The 25,423-nt window shown below is 38.0% G+C and overlaps 1 protein-coding gene across 1 annotated transcript in view; it reads right to left on the minus strand.

The window, feature by feature from the left end:
• The window catches only part of LOC115763962, a gene marked incomplete at its 3' end in the record, with an annotated part of 84,698 nt that extends 63,805 nt beyond the window's left edge, over window positions 1–20,893 (minus strand). The window contains exons 1-4 of the mRNA XM_030706760.1: window positions 20,086–20,893; window positions 14,032–14,175; window positions 2,344–2,770; window positions 1,828–2,277 (exon numbers count right to left, since the gene is read on the minus strand). Coding sequence (XP_030562620.1) covers window positions 1,828–2,277; window positions 2,344–2,770; window positions 14,032–14,175; window positions 20,086–20,748 — 1,684 coding nt within the window. The remainder of the gene's footprint in view (window positions 1–1,827; window positions 2,278–2,343; window positions 2,771–14,031; window positions 14,176–20,085) is intronic.
• Window positions 20,894–25,423: the final 4,530 nt, after the last annotated feature.

Raw genomic sequence — 25,423 nt, forward strand, 5'->3', positions numbered from 1 at the left:
GCCAAAGGAACTTTTTTTAAGTTATCTTTATTACTACAAACGAGCGCGTAGCGCGTGCTGCATTTGGTGTTGGAAGAAGACGGTTTAGGGTATTCCCTAGTCGAACCTAGAACCTCTTGCTTGTTTTCTATTTGGATCTTTAAAGTTTGTACAATTTTCTATAGAATTGTTTAAGTATATAATCAATTCTTAACATGTATTAAAGTATTTGTACTGAAACATTGCATTTATTGATTTCGTTGCATATGCTCGTAACATTTTCGCTTCTTGCACGCATGACTGGGTCCACCAAAGGTTCATGTGCACATAATATATATTTAATTTGTTTTTGCGTCGTGGCAAATTGCATTATGATGCATATCTGCCAAAATAATTTTGAAGTAATTTCAGGTACTACTCCTGTTATGGTCTTCATGTAATTTTAAAACTTGCCAATTGTATAGACAAATGAATCAATTTATTTAAGAAATATTAATTGGCTTAGCCTAACTTAGGGCTTTGTAATGAAGCATACTTATGCATATGTCAATGCGCGAAGAGGCTGGCCTGCTATGAACATTAATGCAAAGGGGCTCTCACTCACACTGCCAAATGTGGCTAGTGGCTGAGTTGCATGCGCGGCCATGGAGTGTGCGATTCTATGTCAAACGCCAATATATATGTGTCGTATATAAAACAAATTATTATGACTATTATTTTTGAATATTATTGATTAAGTCTTAGTAATAAACATAGACTTTGACAGAAGGTACTGTTATTCAATATTTCTATCCCATTTGTATTAGGGTTGCTACTGAAAGCATGGTGTGAGACAAAGAAGTTAATTTCCGAGCATGGCCCGATTGTGTTGTGTAGCGTTCAGTTTGATATTAGGTTTTAAGTGCTCACTAACAGTACTTAAAGTCAGAGAAGAATGTAAAATAACAAGAGAACGTGAAAATCTCCTCATTGAATAGTCGTGCTCTCCAAAATATTTTTTTTTGTGACTACTACAACGACACTCAGGACTTGCTGTGCTGACAGTACGCCTAATTGTAAAAGCAGCGATTTCTCTGATCCGACATATGAATATATATTTAAGCGTATAAAAATGAGCATATGCATGATTATATTACAGTAAACAGTAGAGCATGAACTAAAATGAAATAAAATAGTGCCCAATATGAATATCCAAATACTTATGCAGGTACTTAGTGATGCATTTATTCAATCAGACCGCTTAATAGCCGACTTAAATCCACCAGCAGCTTAAAGGAGTACATAGCTATACTAACATTCCAGGTCATCCAATATATACCTGTTACACAAAAAAAAACATATCTTTGACGAAGCTTCTCAGAGCAGGGCTCTACATTGTGTGACCTGTACACCAATGACAAGCCCATGATACTGACATATCCATCAAGTACCTCCTTTCATTTTTGCAGACGACACGGCTGTTGAAAACAGGAATATATGTGAACGAGCCAATGCAAAGAATACCCAAAAAGGTTTAAAAATTTCCATATTCGGACTGGAACAAAGGCTGAAATTAAGCTAAAGTGTCTCTTAAGCCATGATATCGGAATTGCTGACAAGACGCTAAGACCATAAGATGAGTGACGGGTGCATAATGAGGAACGCGTGAGGTCCCTAAAGACATTAGTGTTCCACAATCTTAAATAAACTTGCCCCTCCGCAAGATACAAGAAGTTAGGGTTCTGTCTTGTACAGAATATAGTTAGAATTTCTTGAAAGAAATATATAAATAAAAGTTTTCGTGTTCTTAGATCTCAACCTTCATTTGTTAGTTAATAATTGTCTTAATTATTTTTTATTGAAACTTACCAGCCGAGCGAGCTAATGCTTGCCACAGTTGAGTAGTAACAGCATCTGTCGCATGGTCAGAACTTACGCTCTCTGGAGTCTTTCTGTCATACATAGCAGATGCGATATCCATTTCTAATTTATTTGAATCAGAGCTGTCCTCAGAAACCGATAAACCAGAAGCAATACTTTCGGTATGCAGATTTTTGGTGTTCAGTTGGTAGCTAGAAGGGCCAACTTCATTTAGAGTAATACTATACTTCCTTAAGTTTCCATCATTCCTCATATGACTTGCATCGACATCAAGTATTTGAGATTGGGAAAGGTTACTTGTTGTTGGAACTATATTCATTTGACTGCAGTGTTCCCTTTTCACTTTTTTGACGGATAAGTCTATTTCAATGCCCTCTTGCACATCATTATTAATAGATGGACGTTTTGATTTTATCACAGAACTTTTAATACTTGTATCTACAAATGCAGAAACGCAAGGAGATTGAGGATTCGAGCATGGAGGCGATATGACAATTTTTTTACTTATATCCATAAGTACTGCTGCAGTCTCTAATTGCTGTTGCAAATTCTTGTATTGTTCAACATCTGAAACTTTACTATGTAGTTCCACACCATTATCTAATTCGAAAGATACATCCGCCGTTTTGGGTTTATCTGCCGCAGCTACATTGTGTTGAATTAGAATTGATTCTCGTTCAATTGTGTTTACTGGCTGTTGTGGACTTTCCAACAAGTTTGAATATATTAAAGGCGTTTGAATATCATTAATTTTATTTTCGTTCTGGCGTCCTTTTTCCTTTGAAGACTTCAGACTGTTATCATATGTTAGTTGCCGTTGGCTGTATCTACTTTTTGAAGATTTGCTCAGCTCAGTCAGTGCCTTCGCAGCAATTGCTTCAGATGAAGATTTTAAAATTGCATCCAATTTTGTTTCCAAATTGTTTGGATTCTAGAAAAAATAAAGTATTAAATGATCAATGATAAAAACTTAAATGCAAATAAGGAAGCAACATTTTCATGTACCGTACATCGAATCAATTTTTTTACCGTAATTCTAATCAAATTAGTATTTTACCAACGTCATGTTGTTTTTATTAGAGCGAGGATATTTATATGTAGGTACATATATATATATATGTGTATTTACATTAAGCAATATTTTTACACTTTGCGCCCAATGAAAATGGAAACAAGTAAGAGGTTCTAGTCGGGAGCTCCCGACTAGGAGATACCCTGAACACTCTTCTTCCAACATCAAATGCATATATATAGTCTATTTTAGAAGCTATATGTCAAGTTTGGTGACTCTAGCTCTTATTATTTACCAAAATTGCCCAAAAAAACAGGATATCGATATCGGTTTTTATCGATTGCTTGGAAGCGGAGTAAGTTATCGATTATCGGAAACAAACTCGATCTGCGCGGGAGCTAGGAGCACCTACATCGGGTCTCTAGGTCTTATAGGTTCTAAGATCCTTGCGTCCATACATACGGACAGACGGACGGACGGACAGACTGACGGGCATGGCTAGATCGACTCGGCTATTGATGCTGATCAAGAATATATATACTCTATGGGGTCGGAGATGCTTCCTTCTGCCTGTTACATACATTTGTCTTTCGCACAAAATCAATATACCCTTATATCCATTTTTAATGGGTTCAGGGTATTAAAATAGTATGATGATGTGTCAATACAGATTTCAGGCAGAGGAAACATCGCCGCTCAGCATTAATTGCCAATTCAGTCTACTCATGTCCGTTTGTATGTCTACCCATCTGCAGGTATGTATAACGCGTCGATCACGGATATGATACAATAAAATAATATAAACATGCTCCACAATTTACCAAAAACCAAATAGCAGTTTTAATATAAAGAAAAAATTGATTTGCCTGTTTTCTTGTGATTGTAGTTCCCTTCACAAAAAATGTGAGTTCAGAATTTGAACAGTCAGATTACACTTTAATTGCCAATAAAATCCCACACACGTTATAAAAGTAAGTTCTGAAAGTACAACCCAAGCAAGCTGACGTGATAATGCAGAAGAGAGCCCCTGTTACAATAACTAAATAAACAATACCTCGCACATGTTTGTGTAGGTTTAGTGAATATAATTCATTATTGAAATAACTCAACAGCAGTTCGTGATGAACAATAGAGCTAACACTGCTGAGGGAACCTCACAGAAGCCAAGCTTACAATGTTTGCTTCTTCACCAAACTTGTTTTCCGTTCGGTTCGACTAACTTATCGGAAACTTTATTTAGGTCGATCAATTTCGGCAAAAATTTTATGAGTTGGTCCCCAAGCACCATATAAGTATTGTGTACTTAAGCGGCCCTAGCCGCTTCTGATTAAAAATATTCATACATTCATACAAAAGGAATGTGGGCCAAGGAGTTGGCTGATTATGTATTGTCATCGTATAACACGGTCCTGGAATTTAACCCAATAATCAATTCGCCAGATTATATCTACTATGCGAAGAAGCGACCTCACCCGAAGCAGCACTCTAGCCCCAGACAGCATATTAATTTTTGAGTGGTATAGTCAGGATGTAGTTGTCGTGATCATAATTAAATTTTGCGGCCATACAAAAATCTTCTCTATCATGAATTATTTCCATACATAATTATATCTTTTTGGATTGACGACTCTAATGTTTTCATTACATCCGAGTGTCCAAATCCAACTATTAAACATTATTCCGGAACTTTTACGTTTACCCTATTCGATAAAAATTATTTAGTTTTGTTAATCCAGTTTAAAATTTAACAAGTGCCAATCAAAACTCAGTGTCCTATAATGCGCTTAGCATCAGTTAGTTGTCGCCTGTTGTTCAATAAACAGCCTTAGGTGATCTACTGGACGCCTCCCGCGATCTGAATTTCTTCGTGGAAGGCCAAACGTGCGCCTTTTGAGCCACCGGATAGGTGTACCCGTACCCAGGGGTCTGGCCAAGCGATTGCTGTGAACCAACAGTCGATCGTTGTATGGGCTTCAGTGGAAGGCGATCTAGTCCTTGGATGACTTTCACTTTCTTACGTTGAGACTGGGCAGAAATTCCCCAGATCAAAGCTAGCTCTTTTTGGTCAGTAGCCAATATAAGCTGGCGAATTTTGGTTCGGCAGCTATTAAACACTGACGAGATGTGAAGTCTAAAAGTTAGTCACTGGTCGAAGAGCAATCCTAACATTGATATTTAACTCTGATCATCGTTTTGGATCAGTGCCCAACTCGTCCGCGTCACGGACCGGTATGAATGCTTTAAATAGTGAGAATAGGATAGGAAAACGCTACCTTGGGGTACTCCTGCCATAACACGATAGATGGTTGTTAATCCCGTTCTCGCTTTGAAACTGAATAAAATACCCTCCAGGAAGGATTTCATGAGTTCGAAGTAAGATGAGGATAGACAAGATTTTAGCTAGGCCCCAGTTGTCATACCCGGCCAAAGGTCTCATTACAGTACTTTTTTAAATCAAACGGCTGAAGGATTTGTTTTATATCCGGTGTAGTTGTTCGGTAGAGCTGTGGTCCGTGCGGGATCCAAGTTATTGCAGGAATGAGTCCATGGGATTCCACGACAATCATCATCCTGGGTGCGACCGGTCGCCCCAAGCCTTCGAGATCGAAGACTGGAGATTTGTCGGCCGATATGACGAAGGTTCACTATCGGGCATTCCAGGCTTGGAGATGATCGACACGGTGGCAAACTTCCACAAAGACGGAAAGTATTGCACTCTTAAAATCGCGTTGAGACCATCACGAGAAAGAGCAGCGCATTCTCAGCAAGAGCCTTCAATGTTCTGTTGCGGACCAAGTCGTTTCCGAGGGCTTCTTAGGAATTAACCTTCTTTAATATACAAGATATTTTCGACGAGGTAAATGGTGAGATGGGAGGTCCAACTGAAGTGGAGTGGAAAGCATATTCCTAATGTCTCTAACATAGTTTGGTGAGGCCATTTCATGAGGCTTGAAGCAGTCGGCGAGGTGAACAGCAAAGGTGTAAGCATGTTTCTCATCTGGCGTCTTTCAGTAGGGCCTGCCGGATCGGCTGGCGTTTAGCACTTCGGGCTGCTTTCTGCAGCGAGGAACGGGCATTATTGCTGGACTCCATGCTGACGAGCCTATTGTCAAATTAGGCAGCACGGTGTGAGCGTAACGCCTCCTTAATGGTCCACCTTGTGCCTGTTGGTCTTGTCGACTACATGTTGAGAGCGAATGAAAACTTTTCGGTGCTTGCGTTTCTTCGACAGGAAGCGGCGTAGTTCAGGGGAAGGCCTGGACACGGTGTGCCGAGCTTACAGAGCGGTTTGGCGAATTTTGCTTGTGAATATTTCCAAGGCATCGTCTATATCTGTACGAGAACTCAGCTCCATGCCGGGGTAAATCGAGTAATTCAAGCATCGCTCAAACTCTTTTAGATTTGTTTTGCTATTAATGAGGCTCTCTTCAGGAGAAATTTATTTTGCAGCGGAGTTGAGTGTAATAATTTATGGGAGATGATCCAATGAGCTTCCATTAAGAGATGTTTATGTATACAGCGAAGTCCGGATAGCTTGGGTTGCTATAAGCCCTGCATGGGTGTCTTGTTTGACAGCCAGTCGCTAGCACGTGCAAATTTGAGGATAGGACAAACGTCGCACCGCTGGCCTCACCAAAGCCTACTCTTGGCGTTCCAATCTTGGCCGACAAGGAACAAACGGTATAGATGTATTAACAGGTCTGAAAAGTCACCAGTCAGCCAAGTGTTGGGTTGGAGGACAGTAAATAGAGCACGCTTCGATATTGCAGAGGCCCGTTATGACTATAGCTGAGGCCATTTTAAACTCATTGGTGTAAACAGGATAGGAAACTGCTGTGTGTTGTTTTTAATGAGGATGTCAGCACCACATTTGTCATGAGTGGCGGTTGGATGATTGGCAGGGTAGGAGCAATATCCGTGAAGTTTAAGAGCCGAGTTCCATGAAGTCGGGTTTCGCTGAGAAGTATTATGTCAATTCCGTTCCTTTGCGCTAAAAATTCCACTTCGCTAATTTTGGTGTAGACACCATTGCCGTTCCAAGCCATTATCTTTAGAGAGTTTATTGTTGATTACGCGCGTTGAGTAAGTCCCAGATTTGGGTTTGCATGCTTAGCATTTGTTTTTGCATTACATTCCATAGAGTAATAAATAAAACTCTTTCGGGATAGTCTGTAATGGAGTAGACTGATCGTTGAGCTGCTGACGTCGATAAGCATCATGTGCTTGTGGTCGTTTCTGTACCTGTTGCCTACCCTGCAAATAGTGCTGCGTCTTGGGTTAGCTTTAATAGCCTCCAGTGGCATGTGTATTTAAAAAGCTGTCTCTAATGGTAGGTTTAGGCGACGTTTGGGAGTCGACCATGTAACGTTTTTGAGAGGCGATCGTCTTTGGTTGATTTGCAGAGTTTTGCTTCTTAATCCTGCTGTTAGTTCTCTTCATAAGATTTAAGATTTTATTTCTTTTTAAAAAAGGAATTACTGTTCTCGAGCCGGCTAGCTTAATATTAGAATTGATACTAAACAGGTTAATAAAACAAATAGTAATATTCCAAACGAAAGACACGCAATTATTTTGTCAAAATTATCACTTTTGTGAAATCAATAAATTCCTTGGATGTTCTAAACTCATATAAATGGCTTCATCTAGAAGTTAATGAAACACCACGTTGTCGCGATTTTGTAATGTTCTAATTGTAACAAGTAAGTGGTTCTAGTCGGGAGCTCCCGACCTGAACTCAATCTCTTATTCCAACACCAAATGCAGTTCGCAGATAAATTAAAAAAAAAAAATTCCCTTGGCATGGTTCTAACACGCAATTGACCGCACCACTCACCAATGCCTCTACTCAACAGCCTCTGCTCAACAGCCACACCGAATTAAAGTAGCAGCATAGAAAACAATCGAAATTGCAATTCCGTTCATAAATTCGAAGCAGACGCGCATGAATGAGTGTGTGTACATGTATACAGAAATTCTTGGAATTTGCGGTGTCTGCTGCTAGCACGTGCGCAATCTGAATATGTAACTTATGTTTCTTAACCGATCTGATTGAAATTTTCTACAGTATATCTTATTGTACCATAAAATATTTGTGTATTCTAAAAAAGTCAATTGCATTAAAATTGTGGCTTAAATTGGTGGGCAATATATGTTGGGTTAATAACTTAATTTATAGCTCTGCAGTGGTAGCGAGGAGGTGGCGATAGGTATAAAATGAAAGATACTTGATATACATATAATATTACAAGCAACATATCAAGTTTGGTTACTCTAGCTCTTGATATTTACATAATTTGCTCAAAAAACAGGATGTCGATATCGATTGTTTGGAAACGGAGAAAGTGATTGATTATCGGAAACAAACTCGATCTGCTCAGGCATTAGAAGGACCATCAGTTAATATTTCAATTTCTCTAGTTCTTCGTATAGGTTCTGATATCCTTGCGTTCATACATACGGACAGACGGACGGATAGACAGACAGACAGGGCTAGATCGACTCTGCTATTGATGCTTATCAAGAAGATTTATACTTTTTGGGGTCGGATATGCTTAATTCTACCTGTTACAAACATTTGCACAAATACCTAATACCCACTTTACCCATTTTAAATGGGTTCAGTGTATAAAATGCAATATTGGTGCTATTGGTTTCGCTGATTTTAGAATGATGAACCTGTTAAATTATGTTTGGTGAATTTGCGTACCTATGGTAATTGGGCAGCTAGCACGTAGATATCGTATGCATTTGAATTGCATAGACAACGCCTTACGTTGGAGTTTCCCTGCTTACCTTGTACTGGTACCTTGTACCTTGTACTGGTTAATTTAATCAAGGTGATTACCCAATTTTATCGTTTGCCAACTCGCTCTGTACTGCAAACTGGGTCAAGGTACCTCCGGTACATTCCAGTACTTTGGGTTTTTTGTATCTGTTCTTAATAACAAACTATTCTTAACAAACAAATTTCATATATATATTATATATATTGCGGGTAGAATTTCCCTAATCGTTAAAACACGTATTCAAAAAGTTTGTTTGTATAGCTCTGAAAATAATTTTGAAGTAAATAGGAAAAAATTAAAACATCACCAAAAAAATCTTTGAATTGCACTTTTTACCGAGGATGCTTTGATTCTGCGAAAAATGTAAAACAGGTCTCAAATGATTTTTCTTATGGATCATTGGAAATGAATTTAAGCGCGAAACCACCAAATCTTTGAAACCCATTTCCACCAAGAAGGGATGGATTTTCCAAAAAGTACGAGACACTCCTCAAATGAATTTAAGCAAAGATCTTTGAAAATGAGTTTTTCGCAACTTAACCACTGTTGTGGGTGGAATTTCCCAAATTCATTAAATTCTTATGTAGAGCTATGAAAATAAGTTTGAAGCAAATCGGACACCCTTTAAAACTTCGACCAAAAAATCTTTAACTCGCATTTCTACCGAAGGAGTTTAGATTTTACGAAAAATGTGAGACACGTCTCAAAAGATTTTTCATATAGATCCTTGAAAATAAATATATAATGCGCCAAACGTCATCCACCAAATCTTTGACCCTCATTTCCACCAAGGAGGAAAACATTTTGGGAAATGTGTGAAACACCCCTCAAACGAATTTGATATGCTTAATTCTACCTGTAACAAACATTTGCACAAATACCTAATACCCACTTTACCCATTTTAAATGGGTTCAGTGTATAAAATGCAATATTGGTGCTATTGGTTTCGCTGATTTTAGAATGATGAACCTGTTAAATTATGTTTGGTGAATTTGCGTACCTATTGTAATTGGGCAGCTAGCACGTAGATATCGTATGCATTTGAATTGCATAGACAACGCCTTACGTTGGAGTTTCCCTGCTTACCTTGTACTGGTACCTTGTACCTTGTACTGGTTAATTTAATCAAGGTGATTACCCAATTTTATCGTTTGCCAACTCGCTCTGTACTGCAAACTGGGTCAAGGTACCTCCGGTACATTCCAGTACTTTGGGTTTTTTGTATCTGTTCTTAATAACAAACTATTCTTAACAAACAAATTTCATATATATATCATATATATTGCGGGTAGAATTTCCCTAATCGTTAAAACACGTATTCAAAAAGTTTGTTTGTATAGCTCTGAAAATAATTTTGAAGTAAATAGGAAAAAATTAAAACATCACCAAAAAAATCTTTGAATTGCACTTTTTACCGAGGATGCTTTGATTCTGCGAAAAATGTAAAACAGGTCTCAAATGATTTTTCTTATGGATCATTGGAAATGAATTTAAGCGCGAAACCACCAAATCTTTGAAACCCATTTCCACCAAGAAGGGATGGATTTTCCAAAAAGTACGAGACACTCCTCAAATGAATTTAAGCAAAGATCTTTGAAAATGAGTTTTTCGCAACTTAACCATTGTTGTGGGTGGAATTTCCCAAATTCATTAAATTCTTATGTAGAGCTATGAAAATAAGTTTGAAGCAAATCGGACACCCTTTAAAACTTCGACCAAAAAATCTTTAACTCGCATTTCTACCGAAGGAGTTTAGATTTTACGAAAAATGTGAGACACGTCTCAAAAGATTTTTCATATAGATCCTTGAAAATAAATATATAATGCGCCAAACGTCATCCACCAAATCTTTGACCCTCATTTCCACCAAGGAGGAAAACATTTTGGGAAATGTGTGAAACACCCCTCAAACGAATTTGAACAAAGATTTTTAAAATTGAGTTTAAGGCCCATCGGATGGTACGCTTAAAAGTTTCATACAAACGTTTTTGTGATTTTTCCATACTTGCGGGGGGCATTTCCCAAATCACTAAAAGAAGTATTCATTAAGTTCTTATGTAGAGCTCTGAAAATTAGATTGAGGTAAATCGGACAAAACTTAAAAATGCATCAAAAAAATCTTAGAACCGCATTTCTACCGAGGATGCTTTGATTCTGCGAAAAATATAAAACATTTCTCAAATGATGTTTTATATAGATCCTTGAAAATGAATTTGTGCGCGAAATGTCATCCACCAAATCTTTGACCCCCATTTCCACCAAGGAGAAATACATTTTTGGAAAAGTGTGCATCACCCCTCAAATGAATTTGAATAAAGAACTTTAAAATTGAGTTTGAGGCCGATCGGATGTTAAACAAAAAAGTTTTATACAAACGTTTTACGCGATTTTTCCATATTTTCCGAAACCCCGATTAAACGTGCACATTAATCACATAAGGAAACTACAGTGCAAACTTCAGCTTCCTAGCTCTTACGGTTTGGGCTGTGCGTTGATCACCAATCAGTCAGTCATCAGTCGGTCAGTCAGTCAGGACAAACAGTTTTATATATAGAGATAATTAAGATTTCTGTTTTGGCTGCCACCAGGTTTTGAATTTTATGTAATTTTACTAAAATACAATTACTACTAAAATACAATCACTGTTTACTCCAATCTATTTCGACTCTTTACGAAAATTGTCATCTAATGGGAACACACTGCGTCCGCTGAAGAGTTTCAACATTACAGATGACGAAACAGACGATTTGGTTTGTTATATAAAAAATTAGATGCTTGTTTTAATTGAGTTATATGTCACTTTTTTGTCTTACTATGTGTACGCGTCGATCTTAGAAATTCGTTACTTGAACACGCGGCTCCAAATTTTTTAGCGGAATGCAGATAGGTATAAATTATCTGATGTTGAAGCTAGAGTAAAAAGGGCAGCACACCAGGCTATTTTAAGAATCAGAGTGTGTGAGGTGTTTTAAGCTAGAGCAGAAACTGACAGATGAATGAGAAAAATTCTAGAGCGGTGTGGACCAGTGTGCTAAAAACTCTGAGCAATGTATATTTTGCAAGCACAAAACCAATTATAAATCGATTGAAAACAGCTATAAGTAGCCTTCAGTAGAAAAGAGAGTCTAATCGACCTAAAGATCATTCCCGTGAAACCACATATTCTATAGACTCCCTGTTGAAAAGGCTGAAACTGTAAGGAAGCAGGTTAAACAATGGCTGGAGAAAGAAGTTATATAAGAATCTTTGAGTGTGTTGACTATCGAAAGCTTAACAGCATGGCCCCTCACAATTGTTTGCCTGTATATCAGATTGAAGATATCCCTAAAAAATACAATATGACAAAATTTGTATTTATAAAATGAGGTTTTTCAAGGCCCTGTAGTAATTGTCCGTACAATTTAGAAAATCGCGAATGTGAATATGAATATGAAACCGGGCATTTCGTTATTAAAAAACATGATGCACCACATTTATCAGAAATTTTGTGGTCCCGGTGTTGAAGTAAAGATAACAAGGGTCTTTACTAATTGTCGTTCCGGTCCACAGTTAGAAGCTTGGCAAGTCGGAAGATTTATTACACTGCATATCAATCATTTGAGGCCGATGGATACAACATTAAATTAGTATAAGTACATACTTGTCGTTGTGGATGCCTTCTCCAAATTTGTGTGGCTCTTTTCAACCAAGTCGACCGGTGCGGAAGAAGTTATTTTTAAGCTGAGTAGCAGTCATCTTTTAATTTCCAAAACGTATCACAGGTGTTGCTTTTGTAGACAACGTTTGTAGAAATTCTGGCCGCAAATATGGTTGAATGTATGTGGAATACCACAGGGGTAGCCAGAGGGAATGCTGCGGTTGAATAGGTGGAATACTCAATCCTATCCATATCTGCAGAAGAGCAGTCGAAATAGTTTAGGTTTGTGCCGCAGGTACAATGCGCGATATATGCACGCATAAACACTTCTACCAAATCATCACATTTCGGAGGTTTTTCGCCGAAAGTGAGGAACTTTTGTCATCCGGGAAGGATGAAAATAAAAGGTGACAACATCAGCAGGGGTTTGAGAGTCATTGGTTTGGTTATCGAGGTTCCATTGCTAGTTGCAGTGTCAGTGGCTTGGTAGTTGTCAAAAAGCCGTATGATACAGAAGTCACCGTTTATGTTGGCAATTCGCAAAAGTCATTGCTTTTTTTTTGTACTTATTATTATTGCACAAAGTCATTATACCCATTTTATCAATATTCAATGGTTTCAGGATGTACAAAATTTGTACCCTTGCGCTCCTACAACCCCGTAGAAGCATATGTTTCCAGAAGGTTGCTTGGGAAAAAAAACCTGGCATGAAATATAAGTTTAAAAGTTGCTGTACATATTGTCCATTGAAGATGTTGACAACGATAAATTTGGGGATTCAGTCCAATAATTGTTTCAATAACCAAAGTTCAATACGTGTGCATGTCTCCCTTTATTGAGTCGCTATAGTTGACTGCATCTTTCGATGGCAATAGCTTGTTGAACATTTTTTCAATAGAATAAAGCAGTCTAAGAAAGAATAGGCCTAATAATATGCGATACAATCAGTTTATGGTTTTAAAGTCAAAGCCCGACGGTTTATCACAAGCGTAGAAAAAATGCAGAGTTTTTCTCAATGTCTTGACTAGAGTGAAAAAAAAGTTTTCTGGAGTCTGTTTTGGCTCGCGTCTGTGACTCACTCACTCATAGCTGCAGCATAAGTGTGTAAAAGAAGCGATGATATTTCTCAATGCAATATTATTGATTTTTTCGGTGTTAATAAGACAAGAAACATATATATAAATTAAAAATTACTACTAGATTTGAACAGGCTACCTTCCGTCGGTTTGAAAACTTGTAATACCGTTCTTGCGCTATTGAGCTTTTTCAATAGCTTTTACAAATAGAAATAATTAACATTATTTTATTTCTTGCCAATTTAAGCGAAGCGACAATTGATTAGTTATAATTTTGAGTAATGAAAGTGGCCGATGTGTACCAAATGCATGAAGCGTTCGCATAAGTAATGCTTGGACAATAAAACGATCATTACAGCGAAGAGCGCCAGCTTAATATAAATGAAATCTTAAGAGCGAAATTTAGGCAATTGCTTCGCAGAGCAAGTGTTTTAAGATAAGATTAAGACGCTGCTCTTATCAGTTGCGAGGTCGCTCCAGCTGTTTTGGCTAATATGCAATTCAAATTATCCAAAACACCGTTTTAGTGATTAGTTGCGATCAAAAAGCCGCTGTAAAAATTTCAGGTTCCCAGCCAGTTCCCAGTTAAGGTATAGCCCTGTAGGTCGGTTAGTCAATCACCAGTTAGTAGTCAATCAGGGCAAACTTCTTTATGTATGTAGATTAGGTAAACTACTTACAAGCTTGGATGATTCCGATAATGCCAAAAAATCTCTTAGCGCATAATGTGAATTATGTGCCATGTTGCGGAACTTCCAAAACGATTCAAGTTTACTTCGGCACTCATGACAGATAACAGAGGGGAACCCATCATTCGGTAATGGCTGAAAAATACAAATGCAAAAAGATTATTAAAATAAAATATAAATTTATACTAAGTTAAGAGAATTCATTTAAAAACCTATAAGACAACAAATTTATATGCGTTGGGTTTTAAACAATATGAAGCGACTTTGAATTTATTCCTTGACGGCTTATTTGCCATCACGAAGTACAAAAAGCGAAATCAGCATTAACCTTCAGGTCCCTTCGATGCAACGTCCTTCCACAAACAACTGAATTTCTCTAGACTTCTTATTTCTAAACTTAAAAATCTTTTTATAGCTAGTATTTCCTTTGATTAGTATATAATCGCACTCCAATACACATATCTCAATATAAGAATATCTGAAGATGACGTTTTTTCGAAAAACGTTACTGTGCAAAGAAATGATTGATCGTTTCGAGATGGTGGTATATTAACAGCCGTTAGGCCATTCTGAAACTTTTTGTTCCAGTACTGATGCTGAGATTGTCTCAGTTAAATTTACTCTCTTCACGCGCTATTTTTATATAATCATTCCAGTTTACATAAAGCATATAACTTGTATTTAAGAAGTTTCTACTAATGTACGTGATAATGACCTAGTTATCGTGTGGAGTGATTTTAATTTACCGAACATCTCATTGTTATTATTCACCGCCAGCAACTACTTTGTAAATTTAGCACAGCATGACTACTTCATTATTTCAAATCAATTCAATTTCTAATCATTTGAATAGAATAATTTATCTTGTATTTATCAATGATTACCTTATTTATTCCTGAGGATGTATAGCATCCTGCTTTGGAGGTAGCAATGCGCAACTGTAATCCTTATTAAATCGCAAAGCAAACCTTGACGTAGTTGATATGAATACTCTAAATTGTTTTTATAACACCCTGAATTATCCTTAGATGGATGTACTACCAGTTCAATACCATCGCTTGCTTCTTCCAAGCAACCATGGTTTACTTCTATACCATCAAACCTAAGAAATATTAAGTCTAAATATTTTAAAAAGTTTAGTAATTCTGACTATTAACTTGGCTTAAAACTCCATATCCAAGTCAAACTACTATTTTAAGAATTCTCAATCCTTTAAAATTATGTAATTCGTTTAAAAGGCAAGTTGCTTAAGGTCGAGACTTTAAACTTGAAGCGTAATTTTCAACTCTGCCAACATCTTTGAAGTATTTTTTAATCGACTTACAACCTGATCTTTTTCCAACCATGGTGTTCGGCCAACCAATTGTATCAAAATTGATTAAAATGTATGTTAGGACAATTAGGTTTAAGAAGTAAAATATCATGGTGCACAAGGCTAAACGCCTTCCTAAAGACAATGTAAATACCATCAGTTTGCATTTTAGAAATGAAATCATCATTTACCAAGGAAGTAAACTCTAGCAGATTGGTCGTAGTTGAACGATTCTTTACGAATCCATGTTGAACAGGGGAGACAACTGATTTGCAGAAATATTGCAAATTCGAAGTGATTATTTTTTCAAATATTTTGCAATGCCCCTGTAATTTGTTATATCAGACTCTCCAGCTTTCTTGTGGAGAGGAATGAAATAAGATTCTTTCCAAAGAGATGGAAAAATCGAAGATTCAAAGGATGGATTAAAGGGCTTTGGCAATGGTGGGAGAAGGGGCAAAGAGAGTAAAATCATTTTAAAGAATTTATAGCTGAAAGTAAAGAGGGATGGGAAATTATTGGAGCAAGTATAGAACTAGAGGAAGTAATATTATAAGGATAAGAATTTTTATTAGGACAGATTGGAAAAAGTTAGCAAAGAGGTTAGCAGAATCAGATTCATTGTTAGATTTATCCATTCCAAGAGAAAAAGAAGATGGCAAACTTCAAGATTTTAGCATCAATTGGGGAAATTTCCAAATAAAATGAGTAAGATAATTCTCATAGCACTGAGTATTTAGAAAAAGGAAGTTCGACTTGACTATGAAATATTTAGCCAAGTCAATACTCGAACCAGACTAGTCTGGGAATGAACCAATTTGGAACGCAAAAAATCTAAGATGGAGTTCAGGGTGTTGTAAAAAATAATATGATTCATAAAAATTTGAATATCAGAAAAACGAGGGTTATTGGTGCATGTAATATAAAGATCGCATGATGGAAAAGTCACCTTTACTGAGACAATCACAGCGTCAGTAGGGGTATTAAACGAATGGTTCTGACTGGATAGTGGCTTTAACGGCAATTTATACCTCACCACCTCGAGTCGGCCGATCATTTTTATGTAAAATGAAATTGTTCGAAAAACTTCAAAATCAGATATGGTTGAATTTAACCATGTTTCTGAAAATGTGATTATATCCGAATCGAAGGAAGTGCTACCCATAAATCAGACCTCTGACACTCTTAGAATTAATAGAAACTAGGTCGGAAGACAAAGTTAATTTTTTACGGCAGTAACGGTATCTTGTATCGAAGGGACCAAAAGGATGATAAGCTGGTTTCTCTTGTTTTCTTAAGTTCGTAAATAATATAAGGAGGCCAAAATTAGGAATCACAAATGATTGGGAACGAGTCATATGAAACATTAATTTTGTAGATGCTATTTAGCAAGGAGTGACAGGCTAGCAGAAGATTTGCTAACAAAATAGGCAGGCAATGACTCACAAGTGGTGTCAGACGAAAGTCGACACACAAAAACATACCTACGAGGGGCAACAACAGTCAAAATGGGAACTGATAGGGCTGAAGATAAAAGAGAAGCTTCACTTTTAACAATCTGGGATAGATTGCGCGCAGGTCTACTGTTGCGGCCAGAAGCTGACGGTGCTGAAGCAGTTTCATTGACTTGGGCAGGTTCCACTAAAGGGCCTACCGGACTACGCTAGATATCACAGGGGTAATATTTAGACAATCGCTTGAAGAAGGTGATAATGACAGCATTGGGTATAAATCCAAGATGTCTGGCACGGACAAAAGAGTCGTAGGTGTTTGGTTAGACGGAGAGGATAAATGCTTTTGCATTTGACTCGCGATTGGGTGTAGACTCGAATTTGTATTTGCTAAGCAACTCGAAACTCAGGTCAAAGTTACTCGACAGCTGCTTAGCCACATTTTGAAGTTTTAAGAATTTATTTCTCACAGAATTATACATTCTGAAGAAATTAATTTGCTTATCGATGCTTACAGGGTACGACCAACGCAAACCTCCGCAGCCCTTCTTGGCAATGGCAGCGATCTTGTCGCAATCACGCCCAGTGAGACCAGCACATTAAGCATGCATTATATTTCAAACAGCCAACAATAAACAAATTGCGGCTGTGCAGAATCTTCAGCCATTTGAAAAAGCAAGGTTATTTACAGCAAGACAAATTCTCTACCGGCGTTAAAAGTTAAGCAGAAGTTGCGAAGTCGCAAAAAAACCGCGGACAAAATTAGAGCAAAGAAACGCTCAAAAAATATTTGAACACACACTAATTATTGTTTGAAGCGAATGGCAACAGTGAAAACTGCACGGAACTGAACTCGGTTTCAATAAAATGCGGTAATTAATAGACCTACGCTGCACAACAATTTGCATTTTGCACAAGCTATTTTTAAATAAAGCACAAAATATGTAAAATTTAGAAACAAGATAAGATAGGAAGCGCAAAAATATATCAAATTCTCTTAACTGAGAACTTGTGTGGATCTTATTTTCGCCTAATGAGGTTTAAGTTGCGACCCCATTCGTATTCTCGATAAAACTCTTTCTACCCCTAATAAAATCGTTGCTTTTAGGATATCTTCGAGAATTCACTGATCATTTTCAGATGTGACCCCATGGGGTGGGTGATTTCCTAACACTATCTTTATACCCTATCAAATCAAATACGCTTAGTATTTCAAATTTGAATACTTTTTTCATACCTTTTTCACTTTTTTTAATATATTTTATGTTAAAAATTTGTTTCACCCCTAATATTTATATTAAACTTCAAGCCTTTAATTTTGTCATTTTTATGCATTTAATACTTAGATTGGCACTCTTTTTGCAGACAACAAATAAATAGAATTAAAATAAACAAACAAACTATGAATTTACCTCCCACGAACGCTTGTGGAAGCTTTGGGAGAGACGTTAGGAACTCCCTGGCTGGCGAATGTTTGGCAAAAGATCTCGACGTTGCACAGGTCAGGAGCTAATCTGAACAATCCCTACCTTTGAAATTCTCCAAATTATCCTGTAACAGGCGTCAGACAAGATTTTTTCGAAGACTTTCGTAGGAAAAATGCTGATATATATAAGATCCTGCTGTGGATTAGAGATCATCAGCAACATATAACCAACACGGAGCGACATTTTCTTTATGTTTTTATACCCACACTCTTCCGGGATTGTCAATTCCTGGATATTTTGTTGATCCCGACAATCTTTCAGACAGAGCATCCTACATCTCCTTGCCTACTCAAAGAGAGCTTTACTTAGAGATACATATCACATCCTTAGAGGAGTGTCAATGTGGTACTTATAATTAAATGAATCCATCGACCATTTTTATCTTAAGACTCAAAAAGGCTGTTGGTCAACGGCGACGGAATATTGCCTCAACGTCGAAAAGCCCAACATGGTAGGCCCACGCCGGCCAATCGCACCATCCGCAACTAAAAGTAAAGAGGATGCCTGACGTCACCAACTCTGCTGCACCCCGACAAGCGACACACAGCTCAGTAAGAACAAACCGATCGGAGGTGGTAAAAATAGTTGAAACCTGGCCTTGTCCTAGCTGAATCACAGACTCTGTTAACGTGGTCAGCGCAACAGTGTCGTGCTGGCTCTACTCGACATTAAGGATACTCCATCGTGAGGCCTAGCACTCGAACTGGTTCATTAACACCTGGTGACGGTCAGTGGTCTGCTTCTAGGCGCTAGAAACGCAGAAAAGTCTGCGTATTTTGTCAGTAGAGACCCATCACGAATTGGGCGTATTCAGGAGCAAGCTTTCTGCACAGCGAACTTCCTGCCATCCAGAAACGACTCTAGCACCTTTCAGAGCCTTTCGGGGAGCAGGCACATTTGTGCTCGACTCAATTTAGTAAATGACGAATGTCGATTTCGAAAGCAGGAATCCTTTTAATAAAGCAGTATCATCCAAATCCAATCAAAAAAGTTAGGTCTGGTAAGATATTTTCTTTTATTTAAATTTAAACTCATCCCTTCATCACAGATCGGAGATAAATCCAATGGTTTATATTTAAAGACATATTTACATTTTATAGTTGAATGCAGCACCGGCTTACAATTTTCCTTCACCTTTTTCTGTTTATCTATACCAAGCTATCTATCGACTATCTGTAAAATTATGCTCTTAAAATAATAAATTACAAACAAAAATTTAGCGTACACTAGATATTTGTGTCACCTAAGAATTCGAATTGGGTATGAATTTGATAGAAATTCTTAATTATTTTGCGATTTCAATGCATAATTTGCATTTATAAACAATAGTTTTTAAATAAAGAGGTGATATTTACAAATTTATTTATTATGATTACATAAACGTATTTAAAATGCTTTTATTCCAACAATTCAAAGAATAATATATCGTATTATATTTGTTTGTACCTTTCTACTTATTAACATGTTCGTATACGTATTATTCATACATGAATAGGTACGTAATTATGTATTCATACACATATATGTATATAATAGTATGTGCTCATCTGAGTTAATACTTTGCAAAAACGAAAGACAATTTGAGACATTTCCCTTATTTTTAAATGTAATAGAGCGAGTTTGTTATTACACATAATGCACAGTATATACAAGTACGGATGACGGAAAAAAAACATGAACACACACATGCACACACAAACACACACACATATATATATATATATATATATATATATATATATCCAAGCATTTGTATGCGCATACGTATGTTGAATTAAAAACTACTTCACCTTACCTTAATAGAGAGACAGTTGAATATCTGAATTGAAATATGCGGTGATGAATCATCTTTATGCTCTTGGCTGTAATCCTCGTGTGTTGAAGAATTTTCGTCAACTTCATAAAATAGATTTTTTGTGGGAATAGATTCAGCAGCAGTGTCATATCCTATGCTGGGTAGGCTATGTATAATTTGATGCTCGCCCTGACCAATTGGTTTAGATGTTACTCTTTTTTGTAGTTCAACATCTTGTGTCGTTGATGGTGATTGAAAGTGTAATGTTGATAAATTAGTTTGCAGACTATTTTTATTTGAAAATATTGGATCAAACTTTTTGGATTCTATAATGCATGGCGGGTTGACAGAGGCAGAAGGCACACTTGGTGTGTAATTGCTTTTGTGAAGATGATTCAATGAGCCCATTTCATTATTGCTTTCCACTGCTGATAACGAGTTATCACATTGACAGCAACATGATTTTGAGTCGAAGGCATTGGATACACATTTTGATAAATTATCATTTATATTGCACTTTTTAAAGTTATGAATATGTTGGTTAAGTTTTTCATTGGGACTTTTTTCACTGTTATATATTTGTAGATCTGCAATATCTTGCTCATTAACCAAAGTGAGGCACAATCGACAAACTTGGCGATACTTATGTGGTACATTATACATAATTATAAGTAATTTTGTTTGTTTACACTTTTGATGGAATAAGAACACCTTTTACTCGTTTGTTATATTTTAAATTATAACTTTAAAACAAATTAGAAAACAAATGTAAACACTATTTATCACTTTTTCATTGTTTTACAATCCACATTCAGTTCACCTAAAACAATTCATTTCTTCAGTTCTTATCTCATGTTTAATTCGCGAACTACTAGTTCTTTTTGGCTTTATTGACAGGGCGGTATATTCCCATATATACATTTTTTAAGATGACACTAGCCACGTTTCGAAATGTTGCCTGAATTATTATACATATATATTTTTGGTATGTTTATGAAAATGGTATACACAGTTGCATTTTTTTTGATAGCGAAAATCCAATTTCTTATGTCTTGAATAATACAGTTTATGGAGTCAACAATAAAAATTATAATACTATCAGTCGATAGTCGAAACTGCCAGAATAGAATGTTCTACGAGCCCAGGAACGGACTGCTGTAAAATTTGATATTATCGGCAGCCTCGATATTTTTTCGGTATCGGTAGATTAGCAAATAAACAGGAGTGCCTAAATAGCTGGAGTAGGGTGATAGTGACAGAGCATTGGGATTGTCCACCCGCTCTCCCACATTTCCCCGCTCATCGCAGTGGATCATGAGATCGGCGCTGCCACATTCTCATTATTTGGGAGCTCCCATTAACTCCCATTAATAATTAATAGAAAGGGCTTCTGGATCAAAGCTCTTTTTCGCTGTACTTGATGCGAGAAACCGAGGCTGCAAACACAACACCCGGCTGTCTACAGATACTTCTGCCGTTGCACAAAATTCAAAGATAATATCAGAATATTTTCTATCAACATCCACCAATTATCAAAACAAGCGACTCAGAATAAAAAAAAAGACAACTACAAAACAATTTTATTATCCACTCTTCTAACTTATAAGCATTACTTCTTCTTCTCTACTCGCTTTCAACTTACAAGCAGCCCGGCATATTTTTATAATTTTTAATCTTTGGACCGGCAGTATTTTAGCTATTGATCAGTACTTTTTAGCAAAGAACACTTATCTTCTTATACAACAATTTTTATTTAATGTCAGAGAAAAATTATACTTCGTATTGACTGCGCAACTGTGATTGGGACAATTATTAATAATTGTTTTCCTTAAAAAAAATAATACATCATTGCATCGACCCGCCAAATAGTTGTTGCTATGTATGTCTCAACACACATGTTTTGGTGCAAATGTACATGAGTGTGTCTGTCAAGCTAAGGGAAGTTTATGAATTTAGAAAGATTGCAACATTTTGCTCAATGACAGTGAATGGCTCGAGATTGCTGGGTCGAGTAGCACAAGGAGCTGTGCAACAAAATTGTAGTTGTAACGCATGTCGTAAACGGTAATCTTCTACAGAAAGTTGTTGTGAGCGTAGTAATCCAGTTGCCGATTGACAATATTGTGCGATATCAGCGGCGCCATGTGCTAGCCCCAAACTGCCTGACTATCCGTAGATATGATGCGGCCTACGGCGTGGTTACCAACCGAGTCGACTTTGGGGGAGTTGCACGATTGTTGGGAATTTTGAGATAAAAATGGGCCAAGAAGGCTGCTCACATGAGTTCACGAGCGAGGTTGTTCATTTTAAAAATGATAAACTTTTATTGAACCTAACCTAAATATAATTATTATTAATCTGAACTATACAGACCATACGTCAGGTAACTTGGGCTGACGCGTACTGACTTCGACATGTTACTAGGCTAGCAAGTTCGAAAGCTAAATAAAATTACAATAAAAGGAAAGTAATATAACTCAAGGTAACAGGACTTACAGCTAGAGCGCTTGAGAGAGCCTTTAAATTCAACTCACTCAACTCTTATCTGTAGCCCAAACAACATTTTTTTTTTATTATTTATTTATTTATTAATGGTCGACAAAACAAGTGTCATCGTAATTATGCAATAAATTTTACTTTTTAATTTTTTCAGTGACATTATAGAGGCTACAGCTAAAAAGGAAGGTATTATAAGTGAAAATAGTGTTCTTATGGTAGATGGCATAAATTGAAAAAATCAAATTTTATCGATTACTTGGAAACGGAGAAAGTTATCGATTATCGGAAACAAACTCGATCTGCGCAGGCACTAGGAGGACCTACATCTAGCTCTTATAGGTTCGGACGGACGAACGGATGGACAGACTGACAGACAGACATGGCTAGATCGACATGGAGCAGAGCTTGGAATAAAAAAAAGGGCAGATCCCGTTAGTAAACGTTGCAATGGAGTATTGTCGATTGTATAACTAACAAGATAAAGTGTAGTATGATTAAAGGTCATAAAAATACACCTTGAGCAATTTAGATGGAATTGATTGGCCGAACACCAAAGTTGCATAGCGTTCAAATCATCCTGTTGATGTGAGTGATGTCGGCGATCAGTATATGAAAAAATAAGTTTCACTTCGTTCGCATACATAGAAACATGGGCATGTTATATAACAGAGGGAGATCTTAAATGTAAAGAGTAAAGAGTAATGGTCCAAGATCTTTGGGTACACCAGAAGTAACGTGAAGCTGTTTCGAAGTAGTCAGCCTCAGCATGACTCTTTGGTTTCTACTCTTTAAATATGAAGATATTCAAAGCAGTTGTTACGATTAGATATGTATAAAAAAGATGAAAAAAAAAACAGAACACGACAGCCTGAGATAAGGCCAGCTCAACGAATGAGGCATTCCTTGAAGCAAGGACACAAGCAACAACGAGTCGATCGTCTGTACGTCCGGCTGGAGCGATCGATCATCGATTCTTGAAATGCGGTCAGAGGGGCCAAACGAATCCGGTGAGCTGGACAGATGGTACTTCTCACTAGTTCAGAGGCACCGGATGCCAAGATTGTCTCATTTGCACCTCTACCCATGAGAAGAAGACGGTAGTGGTACATATTTGGAGATGTGGACTGATATTTAATAGCGGAACTAGGAGCATGCTGGTGTCGGAATTTATCTTGTAAGGAAGCTACTGCCCGGGGTACAACTCGCAGTCACCAGGACCAGCAAGTTACCAGATATTTGTTAGTGTGCTGCGATTGTGGGTTAAGAGGGGGAGGAAGTGCTTCAACCAAATCATACCTCGTATTACTTCTACATCACCTAAACTACCGGGCCGTAGCCTGGCACAACCTACACTACCGGCCCGTAGCCTCACAGCATATGCTGCCATGCTAGGTCATGGAAAGAGGTTATGTTGAATACCGACTAGCTCCGGTGTTTGAGGTCAGGATTAAAAAAGAACTAATCGACTTTTTTTACTGACTTAATTTTATTCACATTCCTTGTTTCTCACTTATTAGGCGCTACCCTCCGCGGTTTCCCTAAGCTAAGGCCCTGTCGCACTGTTCGCAGCCCTAGCGCTCCGTTGCTCACTCTAATTCTCCTTTGGTTTCTCTTCCTTGCCACATGTGTAGTCACCCTAATACTCGATCACAAAGTGCCGGCTCGTTCGCTAGCCTCGATCGCTAAACTTTTCCGCGAGCGTGTTAGTCTTATCTACATTTAGTATTGGCGTTGCTTTAGGCGACGGGCGTCACTCTTACTCTTTGCCTGTTCGTGGGCGTCTAGGGCTCCTAGTTTCTCTCCTTTATCATCAGTTATCTCTTGGTGGAATGGCGTAAGATGCAAGATATTGGCCACCCTTTTCTTGCGTTCACCTGGCTTCCCTGGGCGTACGATGTTGGGGGCTCGATGACTCGATAGAGGCCGCCAATTTTGCAGCGAAGCTCTCAGCGGCGTTGGACAGTTGGTGCTGCCGTAACAAGACCATCGAGTCCAACGAAGGCCGCGACTCATCGTACAGAGCGGCGGCCAACCGCCGCTCCCAGCCCTGCATCAGGAAGGCGGTTATGAAACCCGTTAAGTTCGCCACACTTGTGTTGATCGCTAGCGATATCTCGGGCAAGAGCTCGTCCCACGAAATTGCGCTTTCGTGGTCTTCTCGGTTCTGTTGGTCGTCTTGCTTTTTTTGGGATTCACTTGCGGACTGTACGGAGCGGTATATTGCACCTCTATACCCAGTGTCTCCAGAAAAGACTTGAAGCTACGGCTCGTAAACTGTTGCCCGTTGTCGCACACAAACTTCTTAGGCACCCCGAACCTACTCAAAATCCTCTCTCGAAATGCCGTCTTCAAGTGCGCCGCCGTAGCCCTTCTAAGTGGGACCAATTCCACCCACTTCAAAAAGGCATCATGGAACACCACAAATATCGTGTTGCCATGTCTCGACCTTGGAAGGGGCCCTAAAAAATCTGTGCAGAGTATTGCCGGTTTGAGTTGCTCGCTCTTGAACTTCTAGCAGATTTCGCAGCATTTCACGTACTTGGCGGCATCGCGGAACATACCCGACCAGTAGTATCCTTGGGCCAACCTTTTGCAATACCCCTTGTCGCTGACCACTAGCCACACATAGATTTCAGGGATTGTAATCCTCATCATCTGTCCGGTGTCCCGCTCCTGTCCCTCTATCGTCTGCGTCAGTATTACGGTGATGCCATACTCACTCGCGTCAGTCCGCAATACGTATTTGGCGGAAAGGTCCAGACAAGCCAAAACAGGGACAGTCGTCAAGCTATCCTTCAATTGACGCAATGCTTCCTCCTGTTCTTCATCCCATGCCCAT

This window comes from Drosophila novamexicana, unplaced genomic scaffold, assembly GCF_003285875.2.
Source record: "Drosophila novamexicana strain 15010-1031.04,08,12 unplaced genomic scaffold, DnovRS2.1 tig00000796-arrow-arrow-pilon, whole genome shotgun sequence".
Taxonomy (NCBI): Eukaryota; Metazoa; Arthropoda; class Insecta; order Diptera; family Drosophilidae; genus Drosophila; species Drosophila novamexicana.